The sequence below is a fragment of the Meles meles genome, chromosome 8 (assembly GCF_922984935.1).
Source record: "Meles meles chromosome 8, mMelMel3.1 paternal haplotype, whole genome shotgun sequence".
In the NCBI taxonomy this organism is placed as follows: domain Eukaryota; kingdom Metazoa; phylum Chordata; class Mammalia; order Carnivora; family Mustelidae; genus Meles; species Meles meles.
The window spans coordinates 47,651,411-47,671,312 of NC_060073.1; the positions used below are offsets into that span (position 1 = coordinate 47,651,411).

At 38.7% G+C, this 19,902-nt stretch overlaps 1 protein-coding gene across 1 annotated transcript in view; it reads left to right on the top strand.

Annotated features, from left to right (window-relative positions):
* Positions 1 to 16,992, top strand: part of COPB1 (COPI coat complex subunit beta 1) — a 37,521-nt gene extending 20,529 nt beyond the window's left edge. Inside the window, exons 14-22 of the mRNA XM_046016763.1 lie at positions 273 to 393; positions 6,022 to 6,249; positions 6,409 to 6,588; positions 9,015 to 9,159; positions 10,828 to 10,947; positions 14,014 to 14,159; positions 14,736 to 14,825; positions 16,013 to 16,168; positions 16,645 to 16,992. Coding sequence (XP_045872719.1) covers positions 273 to 393; positions 6,022 to 6,249; positions 6,409 to 6,588; positions 9,015 to 9,159; positions 10,828 to 10,947; positions 14,014 to 14,159; positions 14,736 to 14,825; positions 16,013 to 16,168; positions 16,645 to 16,704 — 1,246 coding nt within the window. The 3' untranslated portion in view covers positions 16,705 to 16,992. The remainder of the gene's footprint in view (positions 1 to 272; positions 394 to 6,021; positions 6,250 to 6,408; positions 6,589 to 9,014; positions 9,160 to 10,827; positions 10,948 to 14,013; positions 14,160 to 14,735; positions 14,826 to 16,012; positions 16,169 to 16,644) is intronic.
* The last annotated feature ends 2,910 nt before the right edge of the window (positions 16,993 to 19,902 follow it).

The following is a 19,902-nucleotide window of genomic DNA, read 5'->3' on the forward strand; positions in this document are numbered from 1 at the left end:
TTGGCTCTAGAACATAGACTTGAAATCATTTTCTCTTTCCATATTGACTTGGCTCTAGTTCTTTTGAAGATAAGTTGTAAAACCATGTGTATTTTCCTTTTTCCATTTTCCATTATATTTTCCTTCTAAAAGCTAAAGAGAGAGCTAATTGAGATCCTCTTCACTGAAAGGTAGCAGTGAGAGTGTTAAATAGGCTTATTTGAATCATTTTTGCAAAAGCTGTATGCTGCTTAAGAAATGATTGGATTTCATTTTCCTTGATTGCTTTGCAGACCTCCCCTGAGAGGCTTCCTTCTGGATGGAGATTTCTTTGTTGCTGCCTCCCTTGCCACAACTCTGACCAAGATTGCCTTGCGTTATGTAGCTTTGGTTCAGGAGAAGAAAAAGCAAAATGTAAGTTCACCCAGCACATGTTGAGTGCCTACCATATGCACTGGACAGTGAAGGACCTAAAAGTGAATGCTGAAGTTCTTATCATTAAAGAGCTTATGGTAATTGGGGAAATGGACATAGTAATATAATGTTACTGTAAAATGGACAAACTAATACAATAATGTTACCTTGTGATTAGTCTAGTGGAAGAGATGTAAGGGCTTATGAAGTCAGTCATTTGCTTGCTAGGACCAGTCAAGGCCCAGAGAAGGAAAGACCTCTCTCTCAGGCATTTTCATCCAAAGAGTCATTGTCTGTTTTATCCCAGAAATGTCTCTTAAATGTGTTTTCATTTCTACAGTTTATGCCTTCATCATAGCTTCTGACCCATTCTGACTGTACACTCATTGACAGTAATCCATTTCCATTTCCCCCAACCTTTTGTGCTGTTTTCCTGCCTTTTATTCTGTGTGTCATGCTATCAGCCCTAACATGCATTGCTATTATTTTTGCTTTAAACAGTTAAGAATTATTTGTGTGTGTATTTATATACATATATATGCATCATTTATTTTATTTTTTTGTTTTTTTAATTTCTTATTTATCTAGTATATGGCTGGGCTTGGGTATGAAGGGGGGCATAATTAGTTGTAAGAAGTCGAGAGGTGGGAATAGCACCTTTCTGGGTGACTTCTTTTTGGCATTTTTTTTCTTTATAGTAAAATATACATAATGTAAAGTTTACCATTTTAACCATTTTTAAAAGTGCCGCTCAGTGACATTAAGTACATTCATATTGTTGCACAGCCATTACCACCATCCATCTTCAGAACTTGATTATTCCAAATTGAAACTGTACCTAGTGAACAATAATCCTCTCATAATCCTCCCCACCAATCCCTGGCAACCACCATTCTGCCTTCTGCCTGTATGAATTTGCCTATTCTACATACCTCATATAAGTAGAATCATAAAAATTTGTCCTTCACAACTGGTTTATTTTGCTTAGCATAATGTTTTCAAAGTTCATCCATATATGGGGCGCCTGGGTGGCTCAGTGGGTAAGCCTATGTCTTCGGCTCAGGTCATGATCTCAGGGTCCTGGAATGGAGTCCTGCATTGGGTTCTCTGCTCAGCCGGGAACCTGCTTCACCCCTCTCTCTACCTACTTGTGATCGCTCACTCTCTCTGTCAAATAAATAAAACTCTCAGTGGGTTAAGCCGCTGCCTTCGGCTCGGGTCGTGATCTCAGGGTCCTGGGATCGAGTCCTGCGTCGGGCTCTTTGCTCAGCGGGAGCCTGCTTCCTTCTCTCTCTCTGCAGGCCCCTCTGTCTATTTGTGATCTCGCTCTGTCAAATAAATAAAATCTTTAAAAAAAAAAAAAAAAAAGTTCATCCATATAGTAGCATGTGTCAGAATTTCTTTCCTTTTTAAGCTTGTATAATGTGCTGTTTTTGTTTACGTATTCATTTGTTGTAAACAGTCAATATTCTTTTTTATTTATTTTTGGATTTTATTTTTTAATTTGACAGAGAAATCACAAGTAGGCAGAGAGACAGGCAGAGAGAGAGAAGCCGGCTCCCTGCTGAGCAGAGAGCCTGATGTGGGGCTTGATCCCAGGACCCTGAGATCATGACCTGAGCCGAAGGCAGAGTCTGAATACACTGAGCCACCCAGGTGCCCCAATAGTCAGTATTCTTTTAAATATATATATATATATATATATATATATATATATATATATATATTTATTTATTTATTTATTTTATGAGAAAACAGTCTTATATTTACCCACATATTTGCCATTTATGGGGCTTTTCATTTTCATTCCTTTGTGTAAATTCAGATTTCCAAGTGATTCTTTCTGCCTAAAGAACTTGATCATTCTTACAATTCATGTCTGTTCATGACGAATTCTGTCAGCTTTCATTTGTCCGAAAAAAATCTTCACTATTCCTTCATTAAAAAAAAATCTTTCTGTGGTAGAATTGTGAATGTGGGGGCACCTGCGTGGCTCAGTTGGTTGGGTGTCTGCCTTGGGTTCGGGTCGTGGTCCTGAGGTTATGGGATCAAGCCCCACATCGGGCTCCAGGCTCAGCACGAAGCCTGCTTCTTCCTCTCCCACTCCCCCTGCTTGTGTTCCTGCTCTCACTGTCTCTCTCTCTCTCTCTCTCTGTCAAATGGATGGTAAAAATCTTAAAAAAAAAAAGACAAAAAAGGAATTGTGAATGTGTTATTTTTTTTTTAAAGATTTTATTTTTTTATCTGACAGAGATCACAAGTAGGCAGGGAAGCAGGCTCCCTGCTGAGCAGAAAGCCCGATGCGGGACTCGATCCCAGGACCCTGAGATCATGACCTGAGCCGAAGGCACAGACTTTAACCCACTGAGCCACTCAGGCGCCCCAATAAGAGACTTTTTAAAAGTTATTATTTATTTAAGAGCAAGAGAGTAAGTGAGAGCACAAGTGGGGGGTGCGGAAAGGGGCAGAGGCAGAGGGAGAAGCAGGCTCTCCGCTGAGCAGAGAGCCCGATGCGAAACTTGATCCCAGAACCCTGGGATCATGACCTAAGCTGAAGGTAGATGCTTAACCAACTGAGCTACCCAGGTACCCTTTGCTTTAACTTCTCTTAAGCATTCAACTTTTTTTTTTTTTAATATTTTATTTATTTGACAGAGAGAAATCACAACTAGGCAGAGAGGCAGGCAGAGAGAGAGGAGGAAGCAGGCTCCCTGCGGAGCAGAGAGCCGGATGCTTTAACTTCTCTTATAGTGACGTCTGTTGACAATTAATTTTCTTGGTTTTTGTTTGTCTGAAATAGCCTTATTTTTCCCTCATTTTTGAAAGAGACCTTTATGGATATTGAATTCTAAATTGACAGTTTTTTTCTTTTGGTTCTATAAAGAGGTTACTCCATTGTCTTCTGGCTTGCAGTTTACTATAAAGATGTAGCACAAAGGGCACCTGGGTAGCTCAGTTGGTTGAGCGACTGCCTTCGGCTCAGGTCATGATCCCGGACTTCCAGGATCGAGTCCCGCATTGGGCTCCCAGCTCCTTGGAGAGTCTGCTTCTCCCTCTGACCTTCTCCTCTCTTATGCTCTCTCTCACTCATTCTCTCTTAAATAAATAAATAAAATCTTTAAAAAAAAAAAAAAAAAAAGATGTAGCACAAGTATCTTCTGGCTTTCTGAAGAGAAGCCTGCTCTCATTCTTACACTTCTTTGTGGATGTGTCCTATTCCCTCTGGCTGGTTTTAGATTTTCTCCCTATCATAGGTTTCAGTAGTTTGATTAGAGTTTGTCTTGGTGTTGTTTTCTTCATGTTTCCTTTGTTTCTGGTTCATTGGGCTTCTTGGATGTGCAGGTTTATAGTTTTCATTAAATATGGGAACTTTTTGGCCACATTTTTTTTTTTAAGATTTTGTTTATTTATTTGACAGAGAGAAAGCAAGAGCAGGAACACAAGCAGGGGGAGTGGGAGAGGGAGAAGCAGGCTTCCTGCTGAGCAGGGAGCCCTATGTGGGGCTCGATCCAGGACCCTGGGATGATGACCTGAGCTGAAGGCAGACACTTAACGATTGAGCCACGTAGGTGCCCCTTGGCCATGATTCTGTAGCTATTTTTTTTTTCCTGTCTCTTCCCCTTTCTTCTTCTTCCGGAGACTGTATCCAGACTCGGGATTATTACAGTCATTCTGCTCGTTCATTCCCAGGCCTCTGGGAGTCTTTTCAGGCATGTGTGCAGAGTATCACTTAGCCAAAGATGGGTTGGCAGGAATATAGAGCATGTGTCAGGATAATTGTACACAATACTAAAAAAGCAAGTTGGAGTCACTTGTGGAAACTGTGAATAGCAGGCTAGGTAGTACAAACTTCAACATGAAGGCTGTCGGAAGTCACTGAAGGTACTTGCATGTAGAGTGAAGTGATTGGTGCACAATAAGGATTAAGATAGCAGCAGCAAAGGATCACACTTTGCGCCACCAGTAATGGGGTAACCTGACATGTGCTCCTAATGCAATACAGTAAGAGATATAAAACATCAGCTATCAATATTATAACCAATAGTGGGGGACATTCTACAAAACTGGCCTAGCCTTTTTAAAAAAGTCATTGTGGGGGCACCTGGGTGGCTCAGTGGGTTAAAGCCTCGCCTTCGGCTCAGGTCATGATCCCAGGGTCCTGGGATCGAGCCCCGCATCGGGCTCTCTGCTCAGCAGGGAGCCTGCTTCCTCCTCTCTCTCTGCCTGCCTCTCTGCCTACTTGAGATCTCTGTCTGTCAGGTAAATAAATAAAATGTTTAAAAAAAAATAATAAAAAAAAAAGTAATTGTGATGGGAAACAATACAAAGAATCAGGGGGACTAGTCTAGGTTAAGAGACTAAAGAGAATAACAGCCAAATAAAATGCATGAAGCTGATCCTGTATTAAAAAAAACAACAACAACAACATAAGAACACTTGGTGATGTTAGGAAAATTTATTTGAATTTAAGTGTAAAGTTTTTGGGATTGTTCTGTTTCTCAGGTGAGATAATGATACTGTGATTCTAAAGGAAACTGTCCTGATTCTTAAGAGATTTATGCTAAAGTGCTTATAGGGTGAAGAACCCTTCTTTCATATGTTTAGCCAAAAAAGTAAGTGTATGAATAGGTAGAATAAGAAGGCATATATGGCATAATGTAAGCAACTGGTAAAGTGTATCTATTCTTTTAACTTTTCTGTAGTTGAAATTTAAAAAAATTTTTTTTTAAAGATTTTATTTATTTATGGGCACCTGGGTGACTCAGTGGGTTAAAGCCTCTGCCTTCGGCTCAGGTCATGATCCCAGGGTCCTTGGATCGAGCCCTGCATCGGGCTCTCTGCTCAGCAGGAAGCCTGCTTCCCTTCCTCTCTCTTTGCCTGCTTCTCTGCCTATTTGTGATCTCTGTCAAATAAATAAATAAAATCTTAAAAAAAAAATATTTTAGGGGCGCCTGGGTGGCTCAGTGGATTAAGCCGCTGCCTTCGGCTCAGGTCATGATCTCAGGGTCCTGGGATCGGGCCCTGCATCAGGCTCTCTGCTCCGCGGGGAGCCTGCTTCCTCCTCTCTCTCTGCCTGCCTCTCTGCCTACTTGTGATCTCTGTCTGTCAAATAAATAAATAAAATCTTTAAAAAATATATATATATTTTATTTATTTATTTCACATAGAGAGGGAGAGAGAGAACATAAGCAGGGGGAACTGCAGAGAGGCAGAGGGAGAAGCAGGCTTCCCGTGGAGCAGGGAGCCCGATGCCAGGCTCCATCCCAGGACCGTGACCTGAGCCAAAGGCAGATGCTTAACCAACTGAGCCATACAGGTGCCCCTGTAGTTGGAATTTTAAAAAAGACAGCATTGGCATGTGAAGGGATTAGAATAAGGGAAAAAAGTTAAAACGCTGTTGCTGTCTTTCAGTTGAAAGTTAATGAAGGTATTGGAAGGTGGCAGTTAAAAAGATAGGAAGGAAAAGGGTACATCAAACCTATGGAGATAAAAATCTAAAGCATTTGAATTCTTATTCGGGGTGAAGTGAAAATTAGGTTTATTTTTTGGATTGTGAAATTACAGTAAAGTGACATTACCAAATTGGAGAACCATGACAGTAAATAATCCATTTCTTTACTTTTCTAGTCTTTTGTTGCTGAGGCTATGTTGCTCATGGCCACTATCCTTCATTTGGGAAAATCCTCTCTTCCTAAGAAGCCAATTACAGATGATGATGTAGATCGAATTTCCCTGTGCCTCAAGGTCTTGTCTGAATGTTCACCTTTAATGAATGACATTTTCAATAAGGAGTGCAGGCAGTCCCTTTCTCACATGTTGTCTGCTAAACTCGAAGAAGAGAAATTATCCCAGAAGGTAAGGTATTTATGAGTACGTACTAAAAGTGGTTTGTGGGTTTTTTAAAAATTCAATTGGTTTTTCAGTTCTATATGAGGGCTGTCCCTATTAAAGGTCTACAGAAAGCTGTCTTTTTTTTTTCATATTAAAGAGAGATGTATTGTTTTCTCAACACAGAAAGAATCTGAAAAGAGGAATGTGACAGTACAGCCTGATGACCCCATTTCCTTTATGCAACTAACTGCAAAGAATGAAATGAACTGCAAGGAAGATCAGTTTCAGCTGAGCTTGCTGGCAGCAATGGGCAACACACAGAGGAAAGAGGCAGCAGATCCCCTGGCATCTAAACTTAATAAGGTAACAAAATGTCAAATACACTGGTAAATTATTTAAATGAGCCACTTAAGAAAGTAGTAATTAGGAAGTGGCTAGTCCCAATGCTTTTTAAAAGAAAAAAATAACTTGTTATATAGCATCAGTTTTTTCAAGTCACTGTGATTGATAGGCTCATGAAACAGGAATTAGAACTCAGATGCTGGGGCACCTGGGTGGTTCAGTGGTTAAGTGTCTGCCTTCAGCTCAGGTCATGGTTGCAGGGTCCTGGGATCCAGCCCTGTGTCAGGCTCCCTGCTCAGTGGAGAGCCTGCTTCTCCCTGTCCCTCTGCTACTCCTACAGATTGTGCTGTCTGTCTCTCTCAAATGAATAAATAAAATCTTTAAAAATAAATAAAAAATACTCAGATGCTGATATTTTACTGTACACTAGTACTATACGTCTAGTAGATGGTTTTACAACTTGTTTCAGTTGTGTATGGAATCATAGACTAACACGTAAACTGGGAGATCCATAAAGATTAACTAAAACTTTAAAAAAATCTGTTTATTTCAATGTGGTGCTTAAACTCACAACCCTGAGATCAAGGCCTGAGCAGATATTAAGAGTTGAACACGTAACTGACTAAGCCACCCAAGCCCCTGAAGATGAACTAAAACTTAAAGGGCTGGGCTTTGGCCTCTACTCTGACACCCTGCCCTGTTTTTCCTGTCCCCTGTTACTTTAAACAGGACAGCTCCACTTTTATATTCTTAGTGTATTGACTTCCATGTTGGATTTTATAGAGAAAGTTTTCCTACTCTTAAAATACATGAATTTACAAGTCAGACTCAAATAGTCCCTTCTGTTAGATGAGTAAACAGTCTTAGATTAATTGGTCCAAGATAAGGTTAGTAGTAGAATTAGAACTACTAAAACATATCTCTCTGTTAAATTTGGGAATTGATGTTGATAATATTACAGTTATACATTTTTAAATTTTGTAATAAATTTATAATAATTTTAAAATTGTAAAATTTGCATAATATTAAACTTATCCTCTTAACTCTCCTTAAGTGTACAGTTCAGTGGTACCAAGTATGTGCACATCATTGTGCAGCCGTCACTATCATCCCATCCATCTCCAGCACTTTTTTCATCTTGTAAAGCTAAGACTCATGCCATTGAACAGTAACTCCCCACACTCCCTTCCCCTCAGTCGCTGGAAACCACCAGTCTGCTTTTTATCACTATGAATTTGATTGCTCCAGGTACTGTATATTAGTAGAATCATATAGTATTTGCCCTTTCATGACCAGCTTCTTTGACTTAACATAATGTCTTCAAGGTTCATCCATACTATAGAATGTGTCAGAATTTCTTTTTTAAGGCAGCATGATATTCCATCATGAATATATACTACATACTATTTATCCAATTATCTTTTGATAGACACTTGGGTTGCTTCCACCTTTTGGCTATTGTGAATAATGCTGTTATGAATATGGACCACAAATACCTCTTTCAGGCACTAATTTCATTTCTTTTGGGTTATACCCAGAGGTAAAATTGCTGGATCACGAGTTCCTTATCAGATGTATGGTTGGCAAATATTTTCTCCCATTCTGTAGGTTGCCTTTTCACTCTGTTAATAATCTCCTTTGATGCACAAAAATTTTTCATTTTGATATAATCCAGTGTTTTTTTTTTTAAGAGTTTATTTATTTATTTGATAGAGAGTGAGAGAGAACAGGAAAGGGGAGAAGGTCAGAGGGAGAAGCAGACTCCCTGCGGAGCTGGGAGCGCAATGTGGGACTCGATCCCAGGACTCTGCGATCATGACCTGAGCTGAAGGCAGTCTCTCAACCATCTGAGCCATCCAGGCGCCTGATATAATCCAGTTTTAATCTTTTTTTTTGTTGCACGTAGTTTTGGTGACAATATTAAGTTTAAAGTGCTGTACTCGGGTTTTTTTTGTTTTTTGGGTTTTTTTTTTACTTTGGTTGGGGGGGAACCATATAAAATTTATCTTCGTGGAATTATAAGCATTTCTTCCTGTATAACCTGTTTAGTTCTTGAATTTAGATAGCAGGGACTACCGTGTGATTTGGATTTTATTTAGTTCCCAAGTTTTGGAGAGCAGCTAATGAATTGAGATACTGAGGGGTTTATATGAAAATGTATCCAAATCTATTCAGTCCTTAAATTGAGATCATGTTTAAGGTATTTGCTCAACATATTTAACATCTTTTTCCTACTGAGCTGTAAACTCTAGTACCTGTTAGTTCTAATGTCCCATTTGGAATTACCACCTCTATATTACACAACAATTTTATTGTATCGGTTTCAAAATGACTTGTCTGATCTAAGCACATCTGTTAATTACCTAACAGACTTAGTAATTTGGCTAGGATATGTTTGGTTAAATTGTCTCAATCACTTGATTTTTCTCTTTATTTTTGTTTAACAGGTCACCCAGTTGACGGGTTTCTCAGATCCTGTATATGCAGAAGCTTATGTTCATGTCAACCAGTATGATATTGTCCTGGATGTACTTGTTGTAAACCAAACCAGTGATACTTTGCAGAACTGCACATTAGAGTTAGCTACTCTGGGTAAGGAAATTTACCATAATGTAAAGATTTTGTTGTATAGTAAGTCTATATGACAGATTATTAAGAGATATGTACAAGTTTTGTATAAGAAATCTTTTTAGTATAAGAACTTTTTTTTTTTAAGATTTTATTTATTTATTTATTTGACAGAGAGAGAGAGACACAGCGAGAGAGGGAAGACAAGCAGGGGAGTGGGAGAGGGAGAAGCAGGCTTCCCCCTGAGCAGGGAGCCCGATGTGGGGCTTGATCCCAGGACCCTGGGATCATGACCTGAGTTGAAGGCAGTCGCATAACCAACTGAGCCACCCAAGTGCCCCAGTATAAGAATTTTTAATCAAGGCTTAGTTTTACATTTAACGTTTAGTCTCCTTCAGCTCCAGTTTTCTGAACCTCTGTGATACCTGACTTCCTTAGGTTTTTGCTCTTGGTACATCCAGATGGGTTTATTCAGTAAGCTCAACCCAGCAAGTGTCAGTTTTTCTAGATAAAAATCAGAGTTGTTTAACTTACAGATTTACCACATGGCTCACTTAGTTAAATTTTTAATTGCCTTAGCACAGAACTAGGTAATTTCTGAGTCTATAGCTGATACCTACCACATGTAGCCAAAGTAATATATTATTATTTCAATTAGCAACTTGAGGTGTGTTTTTCTTCTTAATAAAAACACATGAATCTTACTCTCTTGACCACTTATACAATGGCTTTGAGGTTGGAAAATATATATTGTATACAGAAACATTGCAGTGCCAGGGCGTCTGGGTGGCTCAGTCAGTTAAACGGCGGCCTTCGGCTTCAGGTCATGATCCTAGGGTACTGGTGTTGAGCCCCACATCGGGCTTCCTGCTCAGCAGGGAGCCTGCTTCCCCATCTCTCTCTGCCTGCCTCTCTGCCTACTTGTGATCTCTCTTTCTCTGTCAAATAAATAAATAAAATCTTCAAAAAATTTTATTTAACAGAGAGAGCGAGCGTAAGCAGGGAGAGGGACAGATGGAGCGAGCGAAGCAGACTCCCTGCCAAGCATGGTGCCTGATGTGGAACTTGATTACAAGACCCTGGCATCATGACCTGAGCCTAAGGCAGATGCTTAACCAACTGAGCCACCCATGTGTCCCAATAAAATCTTAAAAAAAAAAAAAAAAAAAAAGGTGCAGTGCCTCTAGGAAATTCCAGGTAGCTTTTAAGCAAGAGTTAAAGGACTTTAAAATATCAAGGGAAAAGATACTTCTACCCTATCTTCCTCAGCATAGCTGGATGCCTGTATAAAGAACTATGTTTCTAAGAATTTATAAATCTTCTGTGGATTATCATTCTTTGTAATAGAGTCTATAGTTTAAGACTTAAGCTTTTTGAGAACTTTATCCTCAGTCATTGAAAAAGAATGTTAAGCCCAAAGGACACACACACACGCACAAACTAATTCTGAGGAACCTGTTACTTTTTCAAAGAAAATGTGCAAATTGATGTGAATAATAAGGTGTTAAATGATTTCTTTATTTTGTCCTCAAAATATTTGAATCATAATTCTTCTCTTGTTCCTTACTCTGCTAGAAGCTATTAAGCTGCATGCATTTTAAGATTTTATTTTTGGGGAGATAAGATTTATGATTTGAATATATGTGTAATTTAATGTATATTTTCACCATATCTAAACCATATCTTTTTTAGGGGATCTGAAACTTGTGGAAAAACCATCTCCTTTGACTCTTGCTCCTCATGATTTTGCGAATATTAAAGCTAATGTTAAAGTAGCATCAACAGAAAATGGAATAATTTTTGGTAATATAGGTAAGGAATTGTTTTGTAGCATGTGATCTTTTTATTAAAGGATATCTGTAATAAGCAGTTGTATGACATTTCTTAAGGACAGGACCTGAATCCATTCATTCACTCTCTCATTTATGGGGGCACCTACTATTCTACTAAGCATTGTACTGTGTTCGTGATGTACAGAAATGAACCATAGAGAGATTGTCCTCAAGAAACTGCCAAGCAAAAGAAGGAAATAGATAAGTAAAGTATATTTAAGTACAACACAATGTGAGAGGTTCTAGTTTATATACTATGTACTTTGGGATCAGAGGAAAAATGCTAACCATACAGAAGGCTTTATAGAGGAGAAGGATATGTTATCAAAGGATAATGTTTGAACTGAGTCTAAAATTTTGTATAGGCATAGGTTCCATAGGAACATGGGCACTAACTTATATGGAGGCATTCAGTCAGTCAATAAGCATTTTTTTAAGTAAGTTCTGTGGTAGGGAAGGGGCTACCATGGTGAGGACGAAAGATCTCTCCTCGGGTAATACGTGGTGGAGTGAGGGAAGACAGATAAGTAGAATAAATATGTGTAATGCATAATGGTAAGTACTACAGAGGAAGCTTGTGTAAGGCAAAGTTGGAGCCTGTGTAGAATTTAGTCATTTTTCTCAACGTAGTGGTAGAGTGGGGAGGGAAGGTTAGGAAAGGCTTTGTGGAACAACTAATGCTCACGTGGCATTCTGAAAGATTTGTTAAGTGTTCTGCAGATAGGATTCAGCCGGAACAAATGCAAGTAGTTTGATACAGTTGGAGTTCAAAGTGGGCTGGAGGGTAGTCGTTTAAGGGGGGGCGCCTGGGTGGCTCAGTGGGTTGGGCCTCTGCCTTCGGCTCAGGTCATGGTCTCAGGATTCTGGGATTGAGCCCCGCATTGGGCTCTCTGCTCAGCGGGGAGCCTGCTTTCCCCTCTCTCTCTGCCTGCCTCTCTGCCTACTTGTGATCTCTGTCTGTCAAATTAATAAATAAAAAATCTTAAAAAAATAAAATTAGGTTAGGAAGGTTAGTGGGAGCTCAGTTTTACTTGTCATGCTAAGGATTTCAGACTTAGTCCTGGATATAAAGGGTTAGAGCCATTTGGGAATTCTCAGTGAATTACATGATTACATTTTTCTTCTCTTTTCTTCCCTTCCCTTCCCTTCCCTTGCCTTCCCTTCCCTTCCCTTCCCTTCTCTTCTCTTCTCCTCTCTTCTCTTCTCTTCTTTTCTTTCCTTTCCTTCTTTTCTTTCTAAGAGAGAGAGCGCATGCACATGAGCAGGGTGGCGGGGGAGGGGGCAGAGGGAGAGGGAAAGAGAAAATCTTAAGCAGGCTTCACACTCAGCGCAGAGACTGATGTGGAGCTCAACCTCAGGATCCTGAGGTCATGACCTGAACTGAAATCAAGAGTCGGATGCTTAATCAGCTGTGCCACCCAGGCACGCCCGTTATTAAACATTTCTGTGATAGCACTGTAGAAAACCACTTAGAAGAGGCAGAAACTACTAACTAATAGACTTGTAATAGAACAGGTAAGAGATGACAGAGCTCAAACTAGTGCAGTAGTGGTTGGGTCAGAGAGAAGGGCTGAATATTATCAATATTAAGGAGAGAGAATGCCTAGAACATGGACTGATTGAAGAGGGAGTGACTAGAGTAACCCTCAAAATTTTTTATTGGGTTTATTGTGTTGATATTTTTGGCAATCACCAAAACAGAATATAGGAGAGAAGAACAAATTTGAGAGCGAGACTAAGGTAAGTCTTGAGCAGCTTGAGTACTATCTCAAGCTTGGATATCTAAAGATGTCTAAGGGCAATTTGATATGAGTGTGGCACTTGAATAGGAGGTCTAAACTAGAGATAAGTACTTGTTTGAAAACCATAGAAATGGAAGAAATCACTAAGGGCATAAAGTGAGAAGAGGGGAGATTTGAAAACTGAATCTAAGAGAACAGCAATATTGAAAACTTGGTCAAATGAGGAGAATCCTACAAAGGTACCTGAAATGTGATAGAGAAGTAAGGAAAAATCTGCCAAAAGTATCTAGAGTTGCAAAAGGTAAAGTAACAGGAAGTCTAAAAGAAGAGTCCTTTGGCTTTGATGATCAGCAAAATTAAATATTGCTTGTGGTATATCTTGGGCAGTGGTGGGTGGGTTGAAGACTTGGAGATGGAGAAATATGGACAGCGAGTGTAGACTGTTCTGAGTATAGAACTGTGGTTTTGATAAGAATGAGAGAGGGAAGAAGTAGATGGAAGAAAGGGGATGAGGGAGAATTTTTTTTTTTTTTAAGGTGAATATGTTTATAGACTAAGGGAAGAGCCAGTAGAGAATATGAAGGTAAAAACATAAGAGTGAGGTAGGTAATGATTGCTGGAGTGATGTCCTGAACCAGAGCAGGGATCACAGCTGGCAGGAAATACAAATCTAGAAGAGAAAAGACAGCACTTCCCTGATATGACGGGTAGGGAGGTAAGTGTGGATTCAGAGAAAGAGAAATTTGTTTTTAGATGTGGGGCTAGAAATTAAACTTACTTTCAGTGACCTCAGTTTTCACTGAAAGTAGAGTAGGGGAATGTCAAGAGAGGAGGCTAGGAGGAGGAAACATAGGCTCCAATCAGATGACAGCTTTCTGCTGTATATAAGGCAGTCATAGAAGTAAATAATCTTGTATTATTAAGTACTGTGGCTCCTCAGTATTCATTCAGAAATATTAGTTAGGGACCTCTGAGGGAATACTGCTGTTTACCTGCTACATACATACTTACTGAGTTTTAATCCTGGCCCTGCCACTTAATCAGATCTGTGACCTTGAGCAACTTACGTGACTTCTCTTTGTTTCCTCATCCATAACATGGACAATGATAATACCCAAATGTAAGATTGAAGAGACTATTTAAGAGGTAAATCTTTGTGAAGCATTTAAAATACGGCCCAGGATCGACTAAGCATTATATACATAATTGGCTAATACCATAATTATTATTAGGAAATATTAAAGCTTTTTAAATTAAAATTTGCCTCTGGTGACTCAGGGCCTTTTTTTGTGTGTGCATTGCAGTTTATGATGTCTCTGGAGCAGCAAGCGACAGAAATTGTGTAGTCCTCAGTGATATTCACATCGACATCATGGACTATATCCAGCCTGCCACGTGCACTGATGCTGAATTCCGTCAGATGTGGGCTGAATTCGAATGGGAAAACAAAGTTAGTCCTTGGGAGATTTCCTTGAACTCCTTATCTTCCTTTCTGGCTAGTATTGAGGAACTCTGATAAAAGTAGTCCCACTAAAAAAAGTGTCAGACATAAGAAGCAGTCTCTCAATAGCTATTTTTGCAAATTAGCCTTAATCAGAAACTATGCGAGTAGTTTGGTAAGTTGTAAACTGATGAGGGTAGCAGTTGTATGATTAGCCTGATTGATCAAGACATTAAAGATAATACCCCATCCCTTGGATGTATGAATAATAATTTACCATTGAATCTGGTATCTAGAAGAAGTTTTACAAAGTCAGTGGCCTTGATATTTTATTAAAAATATTTCATAGGCAGCATTTTGATCTTTTATGATATTATCTGTATATGCAAGTTCTGATATCAACTTGCAGTTTGTTGGATTTTGTAGGTGTCATTTACCTTTTTTTTTTGCCCACCCTCCCCACTAAATACATGAAAGGGGGTTCCACATGATATGTGAGTCTGTTTTCTCAACCCTAAGATCAGAAATATGCAACTCTCTCATTGTAAGGTTATCATCTCCTTGACTTTTTTCCCCTCTGTACAGGTGACGGTTAACACAAATATAATTGACTTAAATGACTACTTACAGCATATATTAAAGTCAACTAACATGAAATGCCTCACTCCAGAGAAGGTAAGATTTGACCAAGAACTTCTTAAATCTGATAGAGAGTAGTATGGCAGATTCTGGCTTACTTGTATTTCCTTTAGTGTATTTTTGTTATTGTTCAACATGAGAAAAGCAGTGACATTCTGGACTAGCTAAAAGAAGTTATCCCATAGAATGCTTCAATCTGCTTACCTCTTTCTACTGGAATATACCAATCTGCTTGTTCCTAGTGCAGTGATCAAACTGAATAGTCAGACTCATTTTTCTTTTCAGTCTTCTCCCTTTCAGCTAAAGGCTTATTCCAAAATAGGTTTTGATACTGGATTAAAAATATCCATGACCTCTTCTCTGGCTCTGATTGTGGGTCAGAATATATCTGTTCAAATATGGAATTTTCTACTAAGTTCTGTATATATGAAAAAGAATAGAAATAAAAATGAAGCTGAGGCGTTAAGGAATTTTTTTTCTTTGCAGAATTCTTGCTGATGTTATAAAACTAATTTTATCAGCAAAGTTCTGCCAGACAAATGGGTTTTAATTTATATATTAGTTTATTCAACAAATACTCTAACAGATATACAAATATCATATGCCCAGTACTCTGTGAGCTGCTTTTATACAGAAATGAACAAAATAGGGGTGTGTGGGTGGCTCAGTGGGTTAAGCCTCTACATTTGGCTCAGGTCATGTTCTCGGGGTCCTGGGATCGAGCCCCACATTGGGCTCTCTGCTCAGCAGGGAGTCCGCTTTCCTTCTCTCTTCTGCCTGCCTCCTTCCTACTTGTGATCTCTCTCTCTCTTCGTCAAATAAATAAATAAAATCTTAAAAGAAAAAAAAGAAATGAGCAAAATAAAAATTGTCTCTCCTTCTCCTTCATGGAGCTTAAGGTCTGGTGTAGTCAGACAACTAAGTAAATGGGGAATGTATATATGCAAACTGGAATAAGTGCTATTTCTTTAAAGTCATGTTTATTGAGGTATGACATAGACATAGTAACATTCACACTTTTCATATCTATAGTTCTATGAGTTTTCACATTTATGTAGTCATGTAACCACCACCACATAATAAATCCTATTTTAAATGATAATTTATATATGCTGGTAGGTCTTTGCTTATGTGTCATTCATTCTCTAGTGAAGTATTGAATATATCATACATTCGTCATTCATTCTCTAGTGAGTATTGAATATATCATACATTTCTTCCAGGCTCTTTCTGGTTACTGTGGCTTTATGGCAGCCAACCTGTATGCTCGGTCCATATTTGGAGAAGACGCACTTGCAAATGTCAGCATTGAAAAGCCAATTCAACAGGGGCCAGAGGCCCCTGTTACTGGCCACATAAGAATTCGTGCAAAGAGTCAGGTAACAACTGTGTGTTTTGTTTTTTTCTTTTTGAGGTCATCTCTGAACTGAACAAAAAGGAAGAATTTATTTCTTTATTATTTCTATATGTAGTATTTTCTGTCGTACTGTCATATATTAGATGCATATATCTAATAATAATATTCTCTGAATAGAAATAAACTTTTGGTTCATTAAGATGGCCCACTTTTTGGAACTATCACTCTGGATTATTTGCCTAAACCAAGATTAATTCCTGTAGAGTGTTTGCGAAATGGGTTCTTTTTGAGTTTTTTGAAATCCAAACTACAAATCTAGTGACTTGTTAAGTACTAATACTAAAAGTACTTAACAAAGTAAAGTTTTGGTGAGTCTGTTTTGTATATCCTTGGTTTCATTATTGATGTGGTATCACGATGGGGGCTTGGTTAAGATACCAAAACATACTGGTTTTATATAGATTTAATAATTCTGAACATTTTCATTCTTCCTTACAGGGAATGGCCTTAAGTCTTGGAGATAAAATCAACTTGTCTCAGAAGAAAACTAGTATATAAGAATAAACAAAAAGTCCTTGCAGCTTTACACTTAAAATTTAGGTATGGGCTTATTGGATTCCCAACATCTTTTGTACTCTTTCATGCTTTATGTTATATAGAATCTGAGTTCATGCTGAATGCATTCCAGCCAATAATTTATAGCCTTTCCCTTAAATCAAGATTGAGTTTAAAATTATAGTTTTGTCTTTTGTCTTAACAGTTCTGAATGCTGTCCTCAAAGTCTATAATGTTTCTCACATGTACCAAGACCATTTTCACAGTACAATAAACAGATCTATTCCTAAATCTTTTGTTATTTTATAAATAAATATATAATTACCTAATTTTAGTTATGTAGCAATGGATTTCTTTTAGTTGGGTTATAGGTTTCTCTTACAAATTTAAGTCACTTTGAGTTTTGCATATAAACTTTGTTAAGAGAATTTACAAATTTGGTGATCTGAAATGAGACAGACCTTGATTTACTTGATTGACTTTTACTTATTTATTATTTCGACATCAGTATCTCTAAAATGCCTTACTGTGTTCAAACAGCTTTTCTTGGGAATTGAGCTCTAGGAGGAAAGTATCAAATAACTTGAGAAAACAGATCCATCTTCAGTTTAACAGAGTATTGTGAACCCTGATTTAAATAAACATACTCTTCTAAATTATCCTGAATCATAATTAAAAGTAAAATGAAAAGTAGATCTTCTAATCATTCACATTTAGCTCAGAGTCTTTTTTATGTTTGTGGAATTATGTTGGCTGCAGCCAGTTACTGAGACTGCACTGGGAGGATCCCACTCCAGGGGCTTCAAAAAACTGTGCTGGGCCAGTGTCTCCTCTGGAGACTCAGCCTCCCCTTTCCTTCCTTCACACCGCCACTTGGCCACCCTCGCCGCTCAGTATGCTTCCATGTGGCTTTCTTTGCCGAGTCCCCTAGGGTCTGATTGTGCTATCATTTTGGCCCTTGCCTGCCTTGGGGATGATTGAGGTGGTCTGATCTTTTAGCTAAGTCTGAACACCGAGCTGTTATGCTTTGTCTTTCAGCGAGGCTTCAGGCTACAGTCAGGATTTGTCTGCAGGTAAGGTCTGTGAAAGAGTGAAAGCATCTCCTATTTCAGCGCTCCAGTCAGTGAAATGATTTGTTTGGAGTATAAAGGAGATTGATACCTTGTGTGATGTCATAAACTTTGAAGCCACAGGCTTTTTTACTCAGAAAGAACCAGAGGATTACAAGGATTACATTTGAGATACCACCACACTGAGATCTCAAAGCCAAGTCAGTGACTCCCACTGGGGAGAATACTAGGAATGCAGGAAAGGGTCAGTTTGGTGCATTAAATCAAGTGCTGGAGATTTATGATGAGAGCAGAGGAACTGATGAAACTTTAGATTAGATCATTTCCCAAACTGTTCCACTGAACATTAGCTTCCTTGATATCGTTAGATTTTCTGGGAGATAAAGGATTCCATAGTCAAGTAAGTTTGGGAATAGCTTCGTACTGTCCTTCACTGGAGATTCACCATGTACATTAGCATACTAGAAATTCTGAGAGGTCCTTCAGTAAAGAAGCAGAGTTCTTGGGTTTAACCCCCTGTATCTTCATCTTACTTGGCCTGAGAATCCATTTTCATAGAATACCCATAGTCCTACCCATAGATGGTAGGACAGGAAAAGTGACTTAGCATGTTAAAGGTTTTGGTTTTATATTCACAAGCAACCAGTATTGTATTTAAAGTCTCAAGAAGTTATGCCTCAACATCTACATCTAGACTATCTCTCTTGATACTCTCAGGAAATTGCCTAACATAATTCAGCTGTTGTTGGTGGGATCAGATTGGCTCACTTTGCCATTTTCTTAAATACATAAATAAGGAGAACAGAGAGAAAGAAGTTAACACAGATGTCAGATATCTGTACTATATTAAACCATTTACTTCATTAACATTTTCTTAGCTTTGTGCCTTAATAAATGTAAACTGTAGCTTACAGAGGCTGTTCATACTGTGCTCTTTTAATTAGGATATAATATACATTTAAAGGTTGTGGTTGCTCGTATTAGAAGATCATATAATTAGGACTATGGTGTGTGGTAAGAGAATAAACATAGTATCTGACACCAAGTAAGGGCTTTATACTATGAAGGTATTGAATGAAAACCTGTAAATCTTGAGACTTAAATGGCACTTATATTTAGCTATCATGACACTAGAGGGAGCTCTCAGTGTTCCCTTACTGCTCTTAGGAAGGAAGTTACTTTCATTTTGGGATTAGAAGTAATTATAGTTTAAAGTTGTTTTGGGGGTGTTGTTTTGTTTTGTTTTTTAAAAAATTTGTCAGAGAGTACAGGTAGTGAAAGCAGCAGGCAGAGGGAGGAGTAGGCTCCCTGTTGAGCAAGGAGCCCGATGTGGGACTCAGTCCAGGACTCTAGGATCATGACCTGAGCTGAAGGTAGACGCTTAACCGACTCGGCCACCCAGACGTCCCTAAAGTGATTTTTGTAAGTAGGAAAACAGGGTAGTTTTTTCTTTTAGCCAGGAGACTGATACTAGTGCTATTCTGCTATCTGTGAGAAACTTTTCTACAGGATTTATAAATAACATTGGTGACAAAACTTTCACAATATCTAAAAAGGCAAGAGAGCCACGAAGTTTTAGAAACTAGATAGTATCGGGATGCCTGGGTGGCTCAGTCGGTCAAGCATCTGCCTTCAGCTCTGGGTCATGATCCCAGGGTCCAGGGATTGAAGTCCCACATCAGGCTCCTTGCTCAGTGGAGAGCCTGCTTCTCCCTCTGCCTGCCGCTCCCCCTGCTTGCTCTCACTCTCTGACAAATAAGTCAAATCTTTAAAAATAATTTAAAATAAACCAGTATAGGAAGTGAAATAACTGCTATATATTGGGTAAAGTAAATAGTTTTACTGGTGACTTTTTCCTTCCACATTGGTAAATGTTCTTAGCTAATAATTTATAGCCTTTCCCTTAATTAAATCAAGATTTAGTTTAAAATTATACTTTGTTGGGTTTTTTGTTGTTGTTTTTTTTTAACAGTTCTAAATACTGTCCTCAAAGTAGGGTCAAGCCTATCAGCTGTGTGCCTTAACTGCCCTTACCCATACTCTCCTCACACCAGTAATGTTCCCTGTTCCTGCCCCTGAGCTCCGCTCTCCACCACCAGGATCTCAGGAGCCTTAAGATGTAACCAAGCGA